Here is a 22,987-nt window from a genome sequence, read left to right on the forward strand (position 1 = left end):
AAAACTACTATTTGAAATATCAGATCACCATAATTGTATAAATGAGAAAAAAAAAAAATAACTGAATTAAATTTTTCCATATCAGGAACCTAATTGGTAAGATGTAAGGGCCTAAGGATCCTCATGACTTACTGGAATATAAAACTAGGGTATGTTTCTTTCCATGATAGAAGTAAGCATTTACTTAGGAAAAAAGACATACATAATGGTAATGAGTACATATGATTTCTGGGGCAGTGAGCTTCTTTAACCAAAGTAGGGAGCAGCCAACCTGGAGAAGATCCCACCAGATGTGAAGAGGCTTGAATTTCCTACAGCTTAGATGTTACGCCTTCCTGACTATGCATCCATATTGTCAGATCATACCCTCAGTTCTTGCCCTAAACTGAACTGAAACTACCCTGTGTATGGCTCTAGCCCCAAACCTGTACATGGCTTTCATATAATTTAAAGGACTTGTAGCTTTTTAAAGTAGTAGAGAGACTAATTAATAAAGGATCTCTCCTTGGCACTTAGGTTTTCTTGTTTAGGTTATTTCCAAGCACATGGCACAGTTGTGTTCTAATGTAGGGTGACTGTGTAAGGTAACTTTATCTCAGTCATCACCTGCTAGATTGAAATGAGCAAATCTGAGAACTCAAGGTAATTTCTTGTGTTCTTAGGGAAAAGCCACAACTGCTTGCCACCTATGTCACAAAGATAAATCCCATCTGATAATCCCCTGACAAGTATTCCTTCAATAAAGTTCTAATGCTATAATAGATTACCCAGCAGAATAAGAAGGGAAGTGCTCTTCCAGGAGTCATAGGACAAATTGAATAGTTTGACTCTATAAGACATAGTTGCCATAGATTGCTAAAGGGTATTTTTTAAAGTAAGAATAAATTTAGTTTAATATCTGTGTACAGTTGGATAGATTTACTATAGGTTTGTAAGAGGAAAAGTAAAAAACCCCAGGCAAGAAGAGCTTAAACGATCCACGAGGAGCGGGGAGATAGCTCACCATCATAGTGCCTGGCTGGCAAGCACAAGGTCCTGAGTTAGACTCCCAGTACAAAAAAAAAAAAAAATGGATCCATGAGAAGATAAAAAAGGAATGAGAACCTAGAGACAAATGTGTTCGCAGCAGATACCAGTGCGTAAACAACTAGGAATAAAGAAAGAAGGAAAGAGTTCTTCCCCAACGCTATGGCAAGAATTAAAATCAAAGTTGATTAATTCCTAGACTAGTGCTCTGCAAAGGAGCTGTCTGTGGGATGAGAATGCTCTATGTCTGTACTAATAGTAGCCACTAGCTGCATATGGCTCCCTTGAACACTTGAAATACACGATTGAAGAACAGGACTTTTTAAATTTACTTTTGCTTAATTTAAATTTAAATAGCCACATATAATTAGTGGCTATTGCATTAGGCAGCTCTGTGAGACTGATAATTTGAAAATATCAGTGCTCTGATATTTTCAATAGGGTAGGAGGTCAGAGTTTTTTGTAGCGCATACTGTTAGAGTACATGAGAAACAAATGCGAAAGATAATTGTTGTAGAAGTTCACATCTTAGCCACAGAGAGAAGAAAAGATACCTTAAGAGTGGGTTGAAGCCATGCATGGTAGTACATGCCTGTAGTCCCAGCACTCCGGAGGCTGAGGCAGAATTGCTTCAAGTTTGAGGGCAGCCTGGGCTAAGTGAGTTCAAGGCAGCCTGAACTACATAGTGAGACCCTCTCTCAAAAACAAAAACAAACAAAAAGTGGGTTGAAAGGAGGTGTTTATTTAAAAATAGACCTAAAGTTGTGGAACAGCTGGCTGAGCAATGGGGTATAATGTAGCAACACTGCAAACACCAGAAGATGGTGTGAACATCCAGATGATGGCCTGTGTGGCCTTGTGTGCATATTTGACTATTCTCGTGGAGCATTCCTTAAAAAGCCTGTTTACTAACAAGCAGCTCCTAGTCATTGCCACTGAAGAGCAAGAGATGCCTGTGTCTTCTTTTTAAAGTGGAGTGCATATTTTGAAGGACTAAAGGACTATTAAACCAAATAGGTGGCAGAAATTTTTACTTCTGTGTAAAAAATTAGGCTACAGTTCAAAATAGGAAATCATATATCTGATTCTGAAAACTGATGCTACTCATATTGAAGGAATCCCTTTGGCAAAATCCCGGAAGGATAGGTTTGTAAGAAGCCAAAATAAACTTCGATAATAATGGAAAATTCTAATAAAAGACTTACTTACAATGATTACAAAGCAGAGAAGAGCCTATTGAAAGTAGAACTTCTAGGCACTTGCAAGTTGTCCTAGGACAATGGTGGATGCCTAAATCTGAATCTTTACACTCTGCAGGATCATATAAAGCAATAAGGAGAGCAAATAAAATCATGCGTAATTCATACCTTCAGCATAATTATGAGGCAGAGAGTACTACGAACATCAAGTTCCTTGTAACGAGCAGAGCTCTCTGGACTCAAGCTTGTGTTGAGATCATTTAGGTTCTAAGGAGACAATATAAAAAAAAAAGAAGGTAGAGAATAGGGATAAAAAATGATGAAAGAAAGATAAACTCAACAGAAAGAGACAGTGTCACTGTAAGTGCAATAATACTGAGAACAAGTTCAAGATGTGATGTGTCAGAATATTGGCTATAGGGAAGTACTTGAAAGTATATAGAGCCTGACCCTAAAGTTGCATTCTGCGATAGTCCCTGGAAGAAGTTAGAGAATGCCAGGGGGAGTCTGCTATAAACAGAAAGTAGAAAGTAGCAGAGAGAACTTTAAGGGTTTTACAGAAATAAAAGGAGCTTATAAAATTGAAAATTCAACAAATCTTCCACCTGTGCCCTCCAAAAAAAAAAAAAATTACCAAAAATGTCATACTTGATTGTGCCAACGTTGGTATTCATGGGCTAGGAATCTTGAAGTCACTACAGAATGCTCACTATTACAGCACATAGCCATTTTGGAGGGTTCACAGTATAATTATAAAATCCTAATTATAAAAAACTTGTAGGTAAATCCGTAAAAGAAAAGAGCAGAAGGACAAATACTAAAGTAAATGACAAGAAAAATAACCTTCAAAACAAAGGACTTTTAACTGTCAAAAGAGGCAACTTAATACCCATGTATTTAAATAAATTTCTTAGCCTGTATGCTTTTAATCAAAATTGACTCCAACAGAAATAGAAAGTTTAAAAAAACAAATTTATGTAGAATAAATCATCCAGAAGAAAGCACTATGATTTCACAGGAGGATCTTTTATCAAATTTTCAAAAACCAGATAGTCACATTGGTGTTTAAATTGTGCCTAAGCATAGATAAGGAGGGTAAATTTAAAGGAACAATATGTAAATTTTCAGTGAATCTAAAAAAGCACAAAATGATGGAAGATTGTTATCGCTAATGAATATCAGTGCAAAAAATTTTAAATGAATTATGTCAAACAATTCAATTTCACGTTAAGAAAATAGCCTATGACCAGTTAAGATTTTTTTCCAGGATTTCAAAGATGGTTCATATGTAGCAATCCATTAATATATAATTAATATTTTAATAGATCTGAGGAGAAAAATCATACTGTTATTTTCACAGCTGCTATTGCAGACTTTGGCAAATTTTATAATGTCAAATGAAAACACTCAAGCAAACAGGAATTGACAGACAGATACTATCCTAATGTATAATAAATGTATATATAGAGTTCACTAAAAAATGTGTACACACTTCAGGAAAAGAAAAACTGTACAAATATTTTAATACTAAATTTATTGAGACAACATGAGACTAATACAAGTTACCTTTGACCTCTACAATTACAATCTCCAGCCCCTTCAATTTCTTCTTTAAGGGCTGGCAGTGTAGTGGGTTTTGTGTGATATAGCATATCCTCTAGGGTAACACCATCTGTTGAAAAATCATCATGCTACTTTTCTTTTCCTGAAGTGTGTATACATTTTTTGATGGAATATTTATACATGCATATATATGAATATTTCTATGGTTTCTAGTATTAGGGATTGAACCCAGAGCTGAAGTACATTCCATAAAATATTTGTGTGAATATGTAATGAAACATTTCCACTAAAAACAAGGTTTCCCATCTCCACTGCTATTTAACATTCAGTTGGAGGGGCTGGGGGTTTAGCTCAGCGGCAAAAGCACCTGCCTGGCAAGCGCAAGGTTGTGAGTTTGGTTCCCGGTACCGGAGAAAAACCAAAAAAATAAATAAATAAATAAATAATGGCTAATACGTTTAGGCAAGGGAAAGCAATCATAAGCCTAAGAATTGGAAAAGAGGCAAAACTTCCTCCATTGATAGATAATATGCTAGTGTACTTGGGAAATTGTAGAAAGCTATGGATAATGCTAACTCAGACCACAAATGAACTCAGTAAAATAGAATATAATACTAACATATGAAGATCAGTACTTGTAAGCGTTAGCCAGGTCGAAAATTTATTGGAAAACCTCATGTACAAGAGCGTGAAATGATAATATAGCTGGGAATAAGCTTAGCAAGAAATCCATGAACTTTGAAATACTTCAGCAAGCTTAGAAGTGTATAGATTAAAACAACTGGAAAGTATCCTATATTGGTTAATTCATGAATTTAATGGAACTTGAATAAAAATGCCATTTTTTGTTTGTTTTTTAACCTAGGCAGTACATCCAGGAAAGGGTCAGAGAAACAATGGAATGATTCTTTGAAAAGATCGAATTGAAAAACCCTTAGCCAAACCAAAAACAAGAGAGAAAACCCAAATGTGAAAAAGGAATTATTGCAACAGACACCACTGAAATACTGGGCATCATTAGGGAATATTTTAAGAAATATGCCAATACATTAAAAAATGTAGTAGAAATGGACAACTTTCTAGACCCATATGATCTATCAAAATTGAAATGAGCCTATAAAACACTTACATAGATCAATAATAAGCAGTGAAATTGAAGCAGTAATAAAAAGTCCCCCAACCAAGAAAAGCCCATGACCAGATGGATTCACTGCTACATTTTACCAGACTTTTAAGGAAGAGTTAATACCAATACTGCTCAAACTGTTCTATAAAACAAAAAGGGAAAGAACTGTTTCAAACTTTTCTACAAAGCCAGTATTACCCTGCTACCAAAACCTAATAAAGACATGACAAAAAAAGAAAGCTATAGACCAATGTCCTTGATGAGCATAGATGTCAAAATCTTCAGTAAAATAACTGCAAATCAAATTCAGCATCATTAAAAAGTCATATACCATGATCAAATTGATTTCATCCTGAGATGCAAGGTTGGCTTAACATATACAGGTCGATAAATATGATACACATTATTAGAATCAAGGGAAAAAAATTACATGATCATCTTAACACAGAAAAGGCTTTGATAAAATTTAGTAGCCCTTCATGATAAAAAACCCTGTATAAGTTACATATAGAAGGATCATATCTCATATAACAGGTATATATAGCAAACCCACAGTCATATCATACTGAGGAAAAACTGGAAGCATTTCCTCTAAAGTCAGGAATGAGACAAGGATGTCCACTCTCAGCATTCTTGTTGATGTATATAGCACTGAAAACTTGCCAGAACAATCACACAAGAGAAATCACACAAAATCAAGTAATTTATGTTTGCAGGTGATATGATTTCTATACCTAGAAAACCTGAAAGAAAACCTGAAAGATTTCTATACCTAGAAAACCTGAAAGATTTTAACATCAAAATCTTAAAACTGGTAAATCCTGCAAAGCAGTAGGGTATAAAATCAACATTTTAAAAAATCAGTAGCTTTTTTATATACCAATAATGAACTTCCTGAGAAATTAGAAAAACAATCCTACCATGCACAATAGCCTCAAAAAAGTAGAGGGGGAGGAATCAACGTAACCAAGGAAATGAAAGACCTCTACAACGAAAATTGTAAAACACTGAAGAAAGAAATAGAAGGTAGGAAAAGCTTCTATGTTCAGGGATTGGGATAATTAATACTGCTAAAGTGACCACACCACTGAAAGTGATCTACAGATTCAGTGCAATCCACATCAAAGTGCCAATGACATTCTTTGCAGAACTAAGAAAGCCAATCCTAAAATTCATATTAGAAACACAAAAGACCCCCTCAATAGGCAGAGCAGTTTTGAGCAAAAAGAATGAGCCAGGCACCACAATACCTGATTTCAAAATACACTACAGAGCCACTGAAACAAAAACATCTTAGTATTGGCACAAAAATAGACATACAGACCAGTGAAATAGAGAACCTATAAATAAACCCATGCATCTATGAAAAGAATTACTTAAACCAACATGTTTTTTCATTGTCTTTTATCCTACTTTTCCCAAAAAAGAACCTTTTTTCCATTTTTGTCCCCTTTTCTACTAGTTTTATATATACTATTTTTCAGTAAATTTTATCTAATAGTTTTCTTCCTTGTTTGCTGAAATATCAGCCACCATCCTAGAAAGTTTATCTAGTTCTTTTTCATCTTCATTGCTTCTTCATCTTGTATTTGTCATACATATCATTTATTTTCATTATTTACATGTATATTTTCCCATTAGAATGAATTCATTGAGGGGCTGGGGATTTAGCTCAGCGGCAAAAGTGCCTGCCTGGCAAGCGCAAGGTCGTGAGTTCGGTTCCCGGTACTGGAGAAAAACCAAAAAAAAAAAAAAAAAAAAAAAAAAAAAAAAAAAAAAAAGAATGAATTCATTGAGATAAGACTGTCTTGTTCATTGAGATAAGACTGTCTTGTTCTTTTAATGGCTTATTGATTTTTATATACTGACTTAATTGTAACTTTTAAAGGGTCACTGACTAAGACTTTCAGACACTTAGTGATTCTAATCATATGGGAACATTTCCTGAGTTATGTGAACTCATTAAAAATTAGTTGAAAAGATTGTTGATATAGAAATCATTTGTGTTAGTGTTTATGTTAGATATTCCTTGATATCCTTAAGATTTTTGGTATAGTACAGTGGTGGCGAACCTATAGCACGTGTGCCACAGTGGATTATTTATGACAGTGAAAGCTCTAAAAGGTTTGCCCTCCTGGTTTAGGAGAATATACTAGTTTATAGAAGTAATGTATAAACTTTCTTTCTTCTTTTATTTTAGGAAAAACTGATAAAATATGCAACTGATAGTGAAACAGTAGAACCTGTTATCTCACAGTTGGTGACAGTGCTCTTGAAAGGTTGTCAAGATGCAAACTCGCAAGCTCGCCTACTCTGTGGAGAATGTTTAGGGGAGTTGGGAGCAATAGATCCAGGTCGATTAGATTTCTCAACAACTGAAACTCAAGGAAAAGATTTTACATTCGTGGTAAGGAGTGGTAATTTGAAATGACAAGATTTCTCTGTTCACTGAGCTTTATTGATTTCATTTACAAAGAACAATTTAAATTATTCTTAGTAACAGCTTGATCTAAATCAGAAAATTTGGGCAGCTAATTTTATCTCTTAATACTTATTGTGAAACGGTTTAGCCAAAAGCAATAAAGTTTGAGCCCAATCTAGTGCGCTGTGTTCTTGCAATTAAAGCTGCCTAATCTAATTACAACAATACTTGAAGCTTAATTATTTAAATATTACTGTTTAAACAGTATTGCTACTGTTTGCATGGGAAACATTAGTTTCCTAGGGTATTCTAATAGTGTCTGTTTTAAAAAGAATTTTGTAATCGAATGAGTTTCAGAAATCCCTGTGAAAGAATTAAACCAAACTTTTAATGTGTTAGTATATGCTCAAGTGGAGGGTTTATTGAAATTATTTCTTGGAGTTTCTCAAATGACTCAGATTCTATAGAATGCAATTTGGGAAGTGTTTCTTATATAAGTTGCTTTTAAAGAGGGGAAAAACACAATGCAAATTACTAGAGCTATTCAAAAGCTGAATGATTCCAATATCCTTTAAAAAAATAGCCTAAAGAGATTTCGATTTTGACTTCTTAGCTCTACATTATATTTTAACCTTAGTTTGAACCTCATTATTCTTTCCTTTTTCTAAATTAAATTTACTTAGGAAATTAATTCACCACAGAAGGCACAGTTCACCTTAAAACAATTTATATGCCAATTATCACCCTTTCTTTCTTTCTGTTTTTTTGTATTTGTTTTTGTTTTGTTTTTCTAAGACTGGAGTCGAAGATTTAAACTTTGCATACGGGTTATTGATGGAGTTAACAAGAGCTTACCTTGCATATGCAGATAACAGCCGAGCTCAGGATTCAGCTGCTTATGCCATTCAGGTAAAAATGCTTGCCCACAGGAATCAATACTGGCTCTACACTAGTGACGGCTAGTGTCTAGTAAGACAGCTGTAAATTTTATATTCTATCATTTTCATCATTAAAATAATGCAGATTTATCATAATGTTTTAAAAAGCACAGAAATATATCCTGTTAACATTTTATTATAGATACCTGAAGATTTTAAATGTACACACAAATACATGGATTTTCCCTCAAATAAATGTGATTATATTATTCAAGATACTCTGTAAAATTGATCAATGCAGGATGATCATAAAATATGATGAATGCTTAAATTAGAAAATTAACCACAGTAAAAGACACAGTGCCACTAATCTCCCTCATGATACTTAAAATACTCCCCCTTGCTTTGAAGACACTTAGCTCACCATTCTTGGCAGTGTGCTTTTTTATTTAATAAAACTTTTAAAAATTAAATAGTCGAGTCTGGTGATTCTAATCCCAGCACTTGGGAAGCTGAAGCAGGAGGATTGCCATGAGTTTGAGGCCAGACTAGGCTACAGAGTGAGTTCAAGGCCAGCCTGAACTACATAGCAAGATTCTATCTCAAAACAAAAAATTGAAAACATGTGCGTTTTCTTTTGATTACCCTTTATATCTCCAGTTCATTCTTCTTCATAACTTAATATTCAGAATGAACATACCATAGTTTATTGAAGAAATTTACTTACAACATTTAGGTTGTGTTCAGTGCTTTGCTTTTACCAAAAAAAAAAAAAAAAAAAAAAGATTCAGGGAACATAGAAATATTTCCCAGGAATGAGAAGATTGAGAATTGCCATGTGCTGTCTAATAACAGGGAGATTGTTGGTGACTTTGACAAGACTAATTTCAGTGGAGTATGTAAAGCCTTAAGGAACATGCAGGAAGAAAGGAGTTAAATTTCAGAAACTTGGTGAACATGAACACTGCTAAGGAGAAGAAATGAATAGAAGAGTAGCTGGGGAGGAAAGAAGAATAAAGATGGAAAAAATAATAGTATGTTTCTGTGTTCCTGAAAAATTCATCAGGGAAAAGTGATGATATAGGAATGAACTAATGTAATATTTTGTTTTATTTATATTTTTTTTTGGTGTAGGGTACATACGCTAAGCATGCGTTCTACTGCTGAGCTCTATCCCAGCCCTAATATAATATTTTGAATAGGCAGAGAGGTATGGAATGTTGCATACAAGTGGAAAGGGTAGCCTTAATTAAAACAGGAGCAATCCAGCTGTCAGAACAAGAAAAAAAACCATATCGTAAGGGAATAGATAACTTGCATAGATTTAAGAGTGGAAGTTGTGGAGGGTTTCTGACTACTTTTTTCCAATGAAGAAGCAAGGCCTGTAAATACAAGCGTATTTTTTAAGACTATGAATGATCCTGAAACCAAAAAGAGAATTGCTGATATAATAAGTCTGTTATTGGAAGTTAAAAGAATTACTTTTAGAGTGACTTCATAAACATCAAAAAAGCTGACTTCAAGTGAAATTTTCATAACATTTTAAAATTAAATGAAAGATTATCAGACAATGCTCATATTTAATAAATATCAGGAAAACGTGTTACATATAAATTTTCAGTGGAATAGGAAAGAATAATAAGTGATATAATATATTATCTAACGTGTCCTGTTTTAAATATAATTTAGAGCCCAAGATTTTTTCTTAGCTACAAAGTCCTTTAAAATAAAAACTAGAAAGAAAAGTTTAAGCATTTAATCTCTGGGCCTAAGTAGTAAGTAAATTCGTCTTTAACATCTATTTTGAGAATATTAAGCTCAGTGTTTTATATCTAGTATTTGAGGTATCCTAAGTTTTTTGACTGTTTGAATTTATAGTTGCTTTCATCATAGCTCAGAGAATACCATCATAGCTCAGAGAATACCAGATTGCAGCTCAGTTGTGGAGCTTATGGTTAGCGTGTAAGGCCCTAAGATACATTCCTAACACCAAAAGAAAAAAATTAAAGGAGTATATCTTTACAAATATAGAAAATACCAATTTTTTCCTCTAAATTAATCTTACATCACATAGAATCATAAACTAGTTTCATACTCGTGCTGCTATAGCTTTGTAAATAAGTATGTGAATGGTTCTATATAAGTTATGTAAATGGTTCTAGGCATTGAAATAAATATCCTATGGAAGTTCCCAGCTCTAATTATATGACTCTGTTTATTTTTCTGTGTATTTTTATATCTACTCTGTGTAGTACACTGAATAATAAAAAGGTTTATCAGCTTCACTGTGAACTTAGGAATGTAAACCATGTATTTGTAGGAGTTGCTTTCTATCTACAACTGTAGAGAGATGGAAAATGATGGCCCAGGTCACCAGCTGTGGAAGAGATTTCCTGAGCATGTTCGGGAAATACTAGAACCTCATCTTAATACTAGGTATGTGGACTCATTTCAACTATTTTCACAGAATTTTTTTAACTTTATAAAAATCAGTATTTTTCATACACTTTTTTAACATTAGAAGCATTCTTAACGGAGCCTGGTAGCTCACACATGTAATTGCAGCTATTCAGAAGGTTGAGGCAGGCAGTCACAAGTTTGAGGCCAGCCTAGGCAACTTAGTGAGACCCTATTTCAAAATAAAAAATAAAAAGAGCTGAGTTTGTAGCTCGGTGTTAGAGCATTTGCACATTGTGCTCAAAGCCCTGGGTTCAGTCTCTAGTACTCCAAAACAACCTCAAAACTAGTTTTACTATGTTCTTAAATATATTTTCCACTGTGAGTTACGCTTATACTCTTGTTAAAATGAGGAACAGGGTCTTCATTTGGTTAAATTCTCTAACTTTTAAGTATTTATACTATGTCAGTATTACTTTGACAATTTTTACTTTAAACTGAATATGCACTGATTTTTTTTTTTCCACAGTACTAGGAATTGAACCTGGGACCTGCACACTGAGCTACAGTATCAGCCTTTTTTTAAAATTTTGAGACAGGATCTTGCTGAGTTGCCCACACTACATTGAACTTGAGATCCTCCTGCCTCAGCATCTGAGTGCTATGATTGCAGGCATTGATGTGTTTTTATTTTATTTTATTATTATTATTTTTTTTTTTGGTTTTTCTCCGGTACCGGGAACCAAACTCATGACCTTGCACTTGCCAGGCAGACGCTTTTGCCGCTGAGCTAAATCCCCAGCCCCTTGATGTGTTTTTAAATATAGATTTTTAAGTGTTTAGAACTGGTCACAAAGCCTTTAATAACAAATTAGAGATTTTCTCTCTTTTGTTTTTTTTTTTTTTTTAATTTTCTTCTTCTTTTTTTTGTAAATTTTATATTTAATATTTCTACTGCATAATGAATAGTCCTATATCTATATCAGCTATATTGGGTTTATCCTTTTTTTTTTTTTTTTCTTTGTACCAAGAATCAAACTCAGGACCTTGCACTTGCCAGACAGGCATTTGTGCCATTGAGCTATATCCCTGGTCCCCTTCTGGTTATTTTTCATGAGTATATTTTTCTTCCTCTGTGTTTAAAATAGCATTTTTGAATTTTTGTATAAATTTAAGTAACTTTTTAGGACTATTAAGATCTAGAAAACCATGAATAATTTTTAGTTGGAAAGTATAATGTTAAGATACTCGAGGTCATATGCTTATAGATATATGACCTTGGATAAATTTGTTTTGAATCTTAGTCCAGAGCCTAGACTTCTCGTAAAATTCCATATAAAAGCCTTGAAGTTTGTAGAGTATTAATTTGCTAGTTGATGTTTAGAAAACTTTTAAAATATTTTATTTCTTACAACTACCACTATTAAAAATGTAGCTTACTAGCATAAAGTCTAAAATTAAATTTTAGTTTTTCTTTTTTGAGGATCTCACACTTTCCCCCATTTTTAATTTTATATTTTGTACAGCATACTTAGAAATTTAAGACTTTCTATAATCTACTGGAAAGTTTATGGCCTTTAGAACTGCCTAGACCCAGCTTTGAATCTTAGTTCTGTGATTACCTGCTCTAAATTCTTAGTTAAGTTATTCGACATTTCCAAGTTTTAATCTTGTCTTTTTTTTTTTTTTTTTTTTTTTTTGAGACAGGTTATCACTATGTAGTTTAGGCTGAGCTTGAATTAACTATGTAGCCCAGGCTGGCCTTGAACTTGTGGAGATCCTCTGCCTTAGCCCCCCAAGTGCTGGAATTACAGGCGTGTGCCAACATATCTGGCTATAGTTTTCTCATTTTGAAAATGTGGTTAATTGTACTCATCTCATCTGATCATTGCTAAGAATAAATGAGATAGTATTAAAATGTACTTAGCAGAGTGCCTGACATTTAGTTGATAATAATAAATGCTTGTTCAGTCTCAGCTTGTTAAATAAATTCTTGGGCCTCAAGGGGAGTTTGTAGGGATGACTCTTGCCTTCTCCCTGAGAAGGAGAAGCCGGCGTTTCTGCCTACTTGTTATTCTTTCATAAGAAACAACTTTCAAGTAGTTATGTACAAAAGTGATCTTAGGCAAACAATGAGAATTCTTATGATCTACTTTCGTATCTGAGAGATTGGATGTTTCCTAACTGGTGGAGGTTAGCTTTATCTTGCTGAGATCTGCTCATTGAAACTACTGCCTCATAAAATGGGAATCAGTAGGGGGCAGTTACAGTGGAGTTAACCTCTTCTATATGAAAGCTTTTGTATGAAATAGTAAAATACCAGATTACCGTTTCAGGAGGTCAATTTTATAGCTTAGACTGGTTGATACTTACTCTATAGGGCCTGAGGAGATACAGAATTTCTTCAGACTATATCCATATCCTCTTGAAATTTTTCAGTTAAAGGCTAGGAATGTAACTCAGTTCAAAGGTCCTGTGTTTAATCTATAGTATCCCCAAAACGTTTTTTTCCAATCGAGCCAATTATATGTAATTACTAAATTTGGATTAAAGGATACCCATACTTAGAAGATTTAATTTTCAGATAGGACAACTACAGTTCAAAATTGCCACAGAAATAATTTAAGGAGAAACCATCAGGATGTGACTAGGCTGAACCTGGCTTGTCCCTCAACAGTAGAACCTGAGTGGTACCTGAGCAGCATCCAGAATAGGACCATAGGGGCTGGGAGTTTAGCTCAGCAGCACAGCGCCTGCCTGGCAAGTGCAAGGTCATGAGTTCGATTCCCGGTACCAGAAAAAAAAAAAAAAAACCAACAAAACAGAATAGGACTGTCATGGCTCTGATGGGGAACTAGACTTAACAGGAGTAAGATCTCACTTGTCATACCAGGAAAAGATAAAATGAAGGGTAGAAACCAGCCAAGTTTACAGATTTGATTGTGAGAAACAGGGATTTTTTTCTCTGTAAGGAGGTACAGGAAATGGGAGCATTGGCTGAAAGTGACAGTGAAGTTTCTATAAGTAATGAGGGGAGTGGTGATGATTTGGAGTAACCACTGTGGGAAATGATAGAGGAGCTCATGAGGAAAACACACAAGGCTTTCTGGATAACAGAGGACTGCTGATGTGGAAGATTGTGTGTATGCATGTGCACTAAACTCATAAGCAAGTCAGTGATTTTCCTCTGCCAATACAGTATTCTCAGCATCACTTCAGGCAAGAAAGTTATTCAAACTGATCTGAGGTTGGGAGACTGGCCGATGGATCCAGGTAATAAAGAGTGTGTGGCAATGGCATCAGTAAAGATTGTTACCAACAGAGTGCCAGGGCCAGGGTTACAGCTCAGAGGCACAAGTGCCTGCCTGGCAAGCGCAAGGTCCTGAGTTCAATTCCTGGTACCAAAAAAGAGAGAGAGAGTGAATGACCACACAGAATAAACGGGTTAGATGAAAAGGTAGAAAAGAGGATATCATAGATCAGGAGAATGAGCATGATGAAGGGACAGAAGATACCAGTGAGAAAGGGCAGGTGTGTTGGAGTAACTGGGTGAAAGAACTGCAAATTTAGGAAATTAGCAATAGAATGAGATGTCTCCATAGTTGGTTTTGAAAGAGAAGATGTTTTTGTATCAGTAAGCAAGCTTTGATAATTGGATAGAGAAGAAAGTCATTGAGAAGCCTCAGTCTTCTCAATCAAGTGGTCCAGCCAGACATTAAAGCCACTAAGGGTATTAAGACTTAGGGAAGAAAGCAAATGCCAAGTAGTGTGCTGCAGGTATCAATGGGTTTGGTAATTACTGAGTTTGGTAGAGGTCCATAATGAAGAATATTTAGAAGTAGTATACCTACATGGCTTGAACTTCAGAGAAGTAAGTCTTTGTTACACAGGTGTAGAGTTGGAAGGATCTGAAGAAAAGAGGTAGATTCAAGTCTTCACAAGTACTTGAATGACTTCCCACTCTACCCTTAAGAAGGAGAGTCGAGCCAGTGTGGCGATCTATAGTCCCAGCACTCTGGGAGGCTGAGGCAGGATTGCAAGTTCTAGCCCAGCCTGTACAACTTAGCGACTTAACAAGACCTTGTCTCAAAATAAAAAATTTAAGCCAGATGTGGTGGTGCACTCCTGTAATCCCAGCACTCGGGAGGCTGAGGCAGGAGGATCTTTGCGAGTTCAAGGCCAGCCTGGGCTACAACGTGAGCTCAAGGCCAGCCAGAACTGCATAGCGAGACCCTGTCTCAAAAAAAATAAATAAATAAAAAATAAAAAATTTTAAAAAGGGCTGAGGATGTAGCTCAGTGCAGTTGCCTTAGGTTTGGTCCCCAGTATGTACTAGGTTTTTAAAAAAAGGGTAGTGTAAAAGTGTTGTCCTTAGTCTGATTTCAGTAAAGACAAAGCAGTACTTGGGTGAGTCAATAGAGTTGATATAATTTCTTGTATTTCTTCTAAACAGATATATTTTTTAATAAACAAATTTTCAAAATTACAGATATAAGAGTTCTCAGAAGTCAACAGATTGGTCTGGAGTGAAGAAGCCAATTTACTTAAGTAAATTAGGTAATAACTTTGCAGAATGGTCAGCATCTTGGGCAGGTTACCTTATAACAAAGGTAAGAAGAGAACCCTGTTCAGGACTTCTCCTCTGAACACAAATTCTGAAGGGAACCAGAATGTCTGTCTGAATGCATAGTACACAGAAAATATTTGTAGTGACAATGGAGGGAAGTTTTGAAGACAGTGTGTACCTATAGAGAGTAATTATGTCTCTGTTGTTACTAGTGATAGGTTTTTTAGTGAAAAAGTAGTTATTTTATAAAATCAGTTATCATAGAATTAATATGTTTTAAAATGTCTATTACATTCTATCTGTACATGTTACATTGTGAAATCTTTTTAAAATGAAATGTGGATGCTCTATCAGTTTTTGCATTGTAAAAAGATTTATGTAATAATAAGATATCCTTTAGTAGTACTTTTTGAAGGACAATGCATCATCTAAACATCTAAAATAGAAATATATTTTAAAATAAAATTTTATGGCAAAATTGAAGTATATTTTTTATGTTTTCCTAGTATGAAATTTGTACATGCCTAAAAGACAAAAAGATACACTGTGTTCTAAGAAACTATTTTAGGCATAATTAAAATTCACAGTTTTTGTTTTAAATTAAATTACTGTCTGTTTTAAAATGTTGCAGTAATTTATAAGTGGCAGTTTCAAGGTATTTTTCTTTTTATAAATGCACTGAAATATGTATAAAATATAGAATACTATGAAATTAACTACTTCCAGCTCTGGGATATTTTATTTATTTCTTGCATTAAGTGAAAGTATTATATTTGAATGAAAAAACCTTAAAATTTTAAAGAGTTCATTAGTTGATAAATTGAAGGTTAGGTTATACTAATAAAATCTGACTTTAACCACAGTAATTTAATTTTTAAATTGACAAAAATTGTATTTAAGGTGCACAACATGTTCTGAAATATTTTTACCCAAGTCACTTAATATTCTATTTCTGTTACCTTTTTCTGTTAGTTTTTATCATTGTTTATTGCTTACAATGTGAATCTCATATTTAATGCACTGCTCTACATCATAATGTTTGAAGTTTTCACATAGGGAACTGACACACTAAATTTAATGGTAGCTAAGTCAAATACATTATAATTAGGAAAGGTTATCCGTAACAAAACATTCTACATTGAAAACAGAGCTGTAAGTGGGTGAGACATTCGTTCTGTGGCAGTTGGCAGCTCCGGTAACTGTTGCCTGTAAGGGTTTCAGTAGTGCACCCCTTCGGGGATATGTGGAGTAACCAGAGAGTGTGGACTGAAATCTTCCTTGCTTGTTGTACATGCCTCTCCACGGAGAATACCCACTGTGCTGTAGTGAATGATCTCATGTGTTGCGTTTTTGAGATTCAGTCAATAGAGTAAAATATGTACAACTACTTATTCTCCCTATACCATTTGGGTTTACAGGTTAGGCATGATCTCGCCAGTAAAATCTTCACCTGCTGTAGCATAATGATGAAGCACGATTTAAAGGTGACCATCTATCTTCTTCCACATATTCTAGTCTATGTCTTGTTGGGTTGTAATCAAGAAGATCAGCAAGAGGTGAGAGATACCGTTATTTGGTTTGTGAACATGTGAAACTTAGTTTTTCCCATATAATTGATATTAGAACAGCTACAGATTAGTAGGAAATGTAGACCTATGTACTACTATGTATGTTCTGCTACATATTTAAAATCATTTTTTAACTTTTATTGATCAAAGAAATATACAGTCCTTAGTGTATAAAATTAGAAAGTGTATGTTATGTGTGCCAAGTGTATGTAGAACATGTTGAAAGAATGCCTAAGAAGCTACCAGTGGTGATTTTTCCCGGGGGGCAGTACTGTCCATAAAGTCAGGGAAAGGAAATTATTTTACTTTTTAGTTGTATAATATTTTATAACACTTGAATTTTTTAACCATGTACATATAATACTATCCTTTTTTATTTTTATTTGTTGTTGATTTTTTGGGTGATGAGAATCAAACTCAGGGCTTTGTGCATGACAGCAAAGTGCTCTACCACTGAGCTATACTCCCAACCCCACACTATTCTTCTAAAAAAAGAAAAAAATATATATATGTATATATATTAATAGCATAAGTAACATGTTGTTATATTCTTAAAGTAAAAGTCCAAATTATACACATATAATTTTACAAATAAAACCATTACCAAGCCTCTAACCCCAAGGTCATCCTTATTAGTATGATACGGACTTTTTTTTTTTTTTGGTCTTTTTGAGACAGAGTCTCACTATGCAGTTCAGTCTGATCTTGAACTCACTTTGTAGCCCAAGCTGGCCTCGAACTTGCAAGGATCCTCCTGCCTCAGCCTCCTGAGTGCTGGGATTACAGGCATGCACCACCATGCCTGGCGATACGGACTCGTAAAAAATGGAGTTAGTTTTATGTACTCTTTGATTACTATTCTCAATCCTGTTTCTACTTTTTAAAAAAATGTGGTTGATTTTGCTTTATTTTTTTAATGACAAGTTCGTATAGGTATTGTTCCATAACTTGCTTTTACCCAGATTGAACACAGAGGTGCTGTACCCGTCAGCTACATCTCCAACCCTTTTTATTTTCCATTTTGAGACAGGTTTTCACTAAGTTGCTGAGGCCTTGAACTTGCAGTCCTCCTGCCTTAGCCTCTCAAGTACCTAAGGTTATAGGCATGCACACTCAGCTCTTTAGTTTTTAATTTGCCAACATATAGAGAAACACTTTCTAAAATTACTGTATAGTGTAATCCTCCCATTTACATGTAGTTACCATATTTTATTTAACTGTTGCCAATGCTTGAATGGTATTTGTGTGTGTTGTTTTAATTAATTGGTAGAAGTTCTATATATAGTCTGCATATCAATTTATTGCCATTCATATTTAGAAGTCTTTCTCAGTGATATTCTTTTTAATCTTTATGCCTTTCGCCATACAGAAATTTTGAATGTTAATGCCAATTTTGTCTTACAGATTTTGAATTTTAAGTCTTTTCTATCATGGCTTTTCTTATCCAGTGTACCATTTCCCTATATTTTGTTTATAATTTTAACCGATAAATTTATATTGTACATATTTGTAGGATAATAAGTGATATTTGATACATCTATACATTGTGTAATATACACAAATTTAATCTTTATTTTTGTATTTTAGTCATGCTAAATTGTATTATTATCTGCTTGGTTTAGTTATAAGAAAGATGATTATTAATTTTTTTCTTTTGAAAATTATTGCCTAATGGTTAGTCTTATATGTCAGACACAATAATAAAGGATGTTATACTGATATATTATTAACCATTAAATGAGTTCTCTTAGGTTTATGCAGAAATTATGGCAGTTCTAGAGCATGACGATCAGCATACCATAAGTGCCCAAGACAGTGCATCTGATCTGTCCCAGCTCAGTACACAGACTGTGTTTTCCATGCTTGACCATCTCACGCAATGGGCAAGGAACAAATTTCAGGCCCTGAATGCTGAGAAACTTCCACAGAACAAGTCAAACAGAGATAAGAACAGCTCTAAGGGTAAGTGTTAACTTCTATTTACTTCCTTTAAGTTATTCACCAGTTAGCTCCTTGTATCCATTCATTCATTCATTCTTATTTATGCTTTGGTTTTTTGAGACAGGGTCTCACTGTGTAATTCAGGCTGACCTTGAACTCAGGGTGATCCTTCTGCCTCAGCCTCCCCAATGAGATTACAGGCATGTACTACCATGCCTGGCTTCAACTTTATAATTTAGGCATTAGCTCTAAAAAGACCTGCTTTGTGCATTTTTAAAATTAGGGAATAATGTCTGCTTTCCCCTGAGAAAAAAGTGAGTTTATAATTGTAAGACTTCAGTGATCTTGCTCCCACTACCTTGAAGAAGACATGTATTTAATTTTTCTTTGTATAAAATAGGGTGTTTCCTTTAGAAAACCTGTGAAAATTAGATATATATTTCATATATAAAGTATAAAATAAATGACATGTTAATATCCTTATTAACCTGTCCCTCACTGTTAACTCATTTGTTCCATATCCTTCAGTCTGGTGTTTGTGTGTGCAGTCTTTTCACATTTCAGTTTTACATTTCACTACGTCACCCAGGTTGGCCTCAAACTCCTGGCGATCCTTCTGCTGCAGCCTCCTAGGTTCTGGGGTTATAGGCTTGCTCCACCATGCTTGGTTTAAATTTTAAATTTATTTTTTTTTTAATTTCCTAAATATGATGTCCCATTGTATTAATTCATTTAGTGAAATAAATTGAAGTTAAACCCTTAAACTGGTACTTCTGAAATTTCATAAGTCTTCATTCAATTCCTTTTTAAACCTAGTGTCGGCTGTGAATTTTGAAGACTATCAGAGTGTAACTCGTTTTTTAGACCTCATACCTCAAGATACTCTGGCAGTAGCTTCCTTTCGCTCCAAAGCATACACACGGGCTGTAATGCACTTTGAGTCATTTATTATAGAAAAGAAGCAGAATATTCAGGAGCACCTTGGATTTTTACAGGTTTGAAATTGATACATTAAATTACTAATGAAAATATTGTCAATGTTTTTGTTATTTCATTGATGTTTTATATGTTTTATTGAGTACTAGATATTTATAACACTTTACAAGCTTACAGATTAGTGGGAAGAGTTACACCTCAGTTTATTGTACTATCTTAGGTGATACAGATTTGCCCTGAGGAAGGACATTGCCTTATCCTGTATGTGGAGTGGGGTGGGAATTGGGAGTGGATCAGCCATGGTCAGGATAGCTTCTTGGAGATGGTTTCTTACATAGCAGAAGCATCATACAGAGTTGCAGAAGAGCACGGTGTATGCCAAAGTACCAGGCTTCGAATGGCAAAAGAGAAGAGGTTTGGGCAGAGGAAAGATCACAAATCACAGAGAACTTTAAAAGTTGCCCAGGCTTCTTTAAGGGTATTGAAGTAGGAAGGTATTAGAGTCTCAATGGCAGCTTAGTTAAATGCCTGTTGCAGTTGTTGGAAGAATCTTAAAGGGCTATGATTCAATGAATTTCTGTTTGCCTTGTGAGACGTACTAGCCTGCATTTGCACCTGCACATTAGTCGGGAGATGTATTGGTTACATCAGGTATCAGGTATGAGAATGCAGGTGAAATAATGGTTCAGGTGATACTATTATGATTGTGTAAGGAAGAAAATAAAGTAAAGGCAAGGGAGCTGATATAGTGGAATTAAGAGATCAAAATTAGTAGACTTTCAGGTGAAAAAAAAAAAATTTGGTAAAAGCACTGGAAAATGAGGAGCTCATAGTCTTAGGACGAGTGTCAGCCCTTTCTGTCCTTGTGCTCTTCCTTGTCTAGCTTTGTTAAATATCTTTCCCTTACAGAATGCTCAAGTCCTTTCTTTTTCTTCTGTCATTTTATATTCACTTTTTACAACTAAACCTTTCAAAACTCCTTTTTCATTAAGACATACGCTTTTCTCCTACTGCATCTGAGATATTTTATTCTCCTGTGTTGTTGGTAGTGCTTCCTCAAGAAACTCTGGTCTGTATCCTCAGCTACTTTTCTTTATCTCTACCCATTTCTCAGATTTTTTCCTGTCATTAAAGAATGTCTTTATGCTAATTGCTTCTCAAGTTTTTATCTTTAACTTGAATATCTCCTTTTAGCTCAGATTATTAATGTCTTGGCTTTCTTAAATTTAAAAAAAAGAGTTTAAGTGAAATACGATAAACTGTACTCAACAAAACTGGTATCAGATGGATTCAAAGAGAGCTTCAGGACCTCAAGGTTCTTTACAGCTCTTGGTGACAGCAGTTTTGTATGTAAGTAGAATGACGGGGGTAGGGTACTAGAATGCCTTGAAATAAATGTAGAACTTTACATGAATCTGCCGTGAAACAGATAGTTACTTAGAGGAAAATTTTGTGTGTGTTCTTTTCATGTGTACTGTTAGATATATACTGTTAGATATATAGTTGTTGGTGTTTTGTATTGTTTTGTTTTCTGATTGTGCTTTTTCCCGATTTTTGGAACAAAGAAACTGTATGCTGCTATGCATGAACCAGATGGAGTAGCTGGAGTAAGTGCAATTCGAAAGGCAGAGCCGTCTCTAAAAGAACAAATCCTTGAACATGAAAGCATTGGCTTGCTGAGGGACGCTACTGCTTGTTATGACAGGGCGATTCAGCTGGAACCAGACCAGGTAAGATGCCGACTGGTAAGGGCAGCGTAAGTCCCTGCCCAGGACCTCTGGGAACCTTCCTTTCAGTCCTGTCTTAACCGGCCTCACAGTGTACTGTACCTGGGAAGTATTTAACCCTGTGTGAGCCTGAGTTTCCTTACTGACAGAATAAGAGACTTGTGCTAGATGATCTCAGAATTCCCTTCCAGTGGCAGATCTCTATGACATTAGCAACCTCTCCAGTCATTGAGATTTATTTTGTAGTACATTTATATTGTACATTTAGTAATTAGAACATTAATGTAATTTTAGTTTGGTATTAAAAATATAAACTACAGGCTAGATCCGGTGGCCACAGCTGTTATGGCAGCACTCCGGAGACTGAGGCAAGAGGGTCAGAAGTACAAGGCCAGCCTTAGCAACTTAGTGACTGAGACCCTGTCTCAGAATAAAAAGGTGGGGGCTGGGGTTGTAGCTCAGTGCTAAGGCTCTGAGTTCAATCCCCAGTACCAAAACAAAGTATAAATTGTGCACTAGTTTTTAGTAATACTAGTCAGGAATGGTGGTACACGCCTATAATTCCAGCACTCAGGAGACTGAGACAGGAGGATAGTTGTGAGTTGAAAGCCAGCCTGAACTACATAGCAAGAGCCTGTCTCAAAAACCAAAAACCAAAACAAAAAAATATTAATAATAGTGATTCTCTACAACCTGAGAAACTCATATTTCACACACACATGCACTACACTCACCTAGAAAACTGAAGTGATCCATTACAATCAGTGAACTAATGGTAGTAAATTGTCTTCTGGGACAGGAAAGGGATTTAGAATCACTGATGTGTCATCTTTATCTATTGATTTATAATTTTTATTAATGGATGGATTGATAATCTTAGATACTCTCTCAAGGTTTTACTTTTGGCAGTATTTGATGTTTATTTTTTCAGAAGTTCAATACTATATTAAGACCTTTATTTTTCCTCATCTTGTTTTCAATTTTAAACAATATCATATAATCCTATATAACTTTTTAGTTATTAAAACCCAGAACCTATATAAATACTATAATCCTTGCATTTAAGTTTTTATTTCAGAAATATGACAAATAAGCTGGGTGTGGTGGTGCATGCCTGTAATCCCAGCACTTGGGAGGCTGAGGCAGGAGGATCGTTGTGAGTTTGAGACCAGCCTGGGCTACAAAGTGAGCTCAAGACCAGGCTGAACTGCAGTGAGACACTGTTTCCATAAGCTTTAAAATACTACATGTATTGTGTACTTTTGTACTTATTACTTATATTTGATCTGAACCATAAATTAGAACAAATCTGGAGAAATATAATAAGTTAAATCTGAGGGTTTTTTTTTTAAGTTATATTCATTCTTTTCTATTACTTTCAGTGTGTTAGGATAGTAGTAGTAGCCTGTGCTATTAGGCCAGGCAAGCTAGTCGTTAAATACAGGTAAGCACAATGAGGTAAACATTACCAGTTAAACTGTGGTTCCCAAGATAAATTTGAAGTGATAATTGCTATCTTAAATATTTTTAAATTTACAGATCATTCATTATCATGGTGTAGTGAAGTCAATGTTAGGTCTTGGTCAGCTTTCTACTGTGATTACTCAGGTGAATGGAGTGCATGCTAACAGGTAATA

General features: G+C 34.9%; 1 protein-coding gene across 2 annotated transcripts in view; it reads left to right on the forward strand.

The window, feature by feature from the left end:
* The window catches only part of Atr (ATR serine/threonine kinase), a 103,278-nt gene that overhangs the window by 42,631 nt on the left and 37,660 nt on the right, over positions 1–22,987 (forward strand). For both annotated transcript variants that reach the window (XM_005407741.2, XM_013506249.1), the window contains 9 exons: positions 7,115–7,321; positions 8,132–8,245; positions 10,535–10,650; positions 15,101–15,221; positions 16,597–16,734; positions 18,498–18,708; positions 19,504–19,682; positions 21,189–21,353; positions 22,890–22,981. In XM_005407741.2, coding sequence (XP_005407798.1) covers positions 7,115–7,321; positions 8,132–8,245; positions 10,535–10,650; positions 15,101–15,221; positions 16,597–16,734; positions 18,498–18,708; positions 19,504–19,682; positions 21,189–21,353; positions 22,890–22,981 — 1,343 coding nt within the window. The remainder of the gene's footprint in view (positions 1–7,114; positions 7,322–8,131; positions 8,246–10,534; positions 10,651–15,100; positions 15,222–16,596; positions 16,735–18,497; positions 18,709–19,503; positions 19,683–21,188; positions 21,354–22,889; positions 22,982–22,987) is intronic.

This window comes from Chinchilla lanigera, unplaced genomic scaffold (assembly GCF_000276665.1).
Source record: "Chinchilla lanigera isolate Chin_1 unplaced genomic scaffold, ChiLan1.0 scaffold00107, whole genome shotgun sequence".
Classification (NCBI taxonomy): domain Eukaryota; kingdom Metazoa; phylum Chordata; class Mammalia; order Rodentia; family Chinchillidae; genus Chinchilla; species Chinchilla lanigera.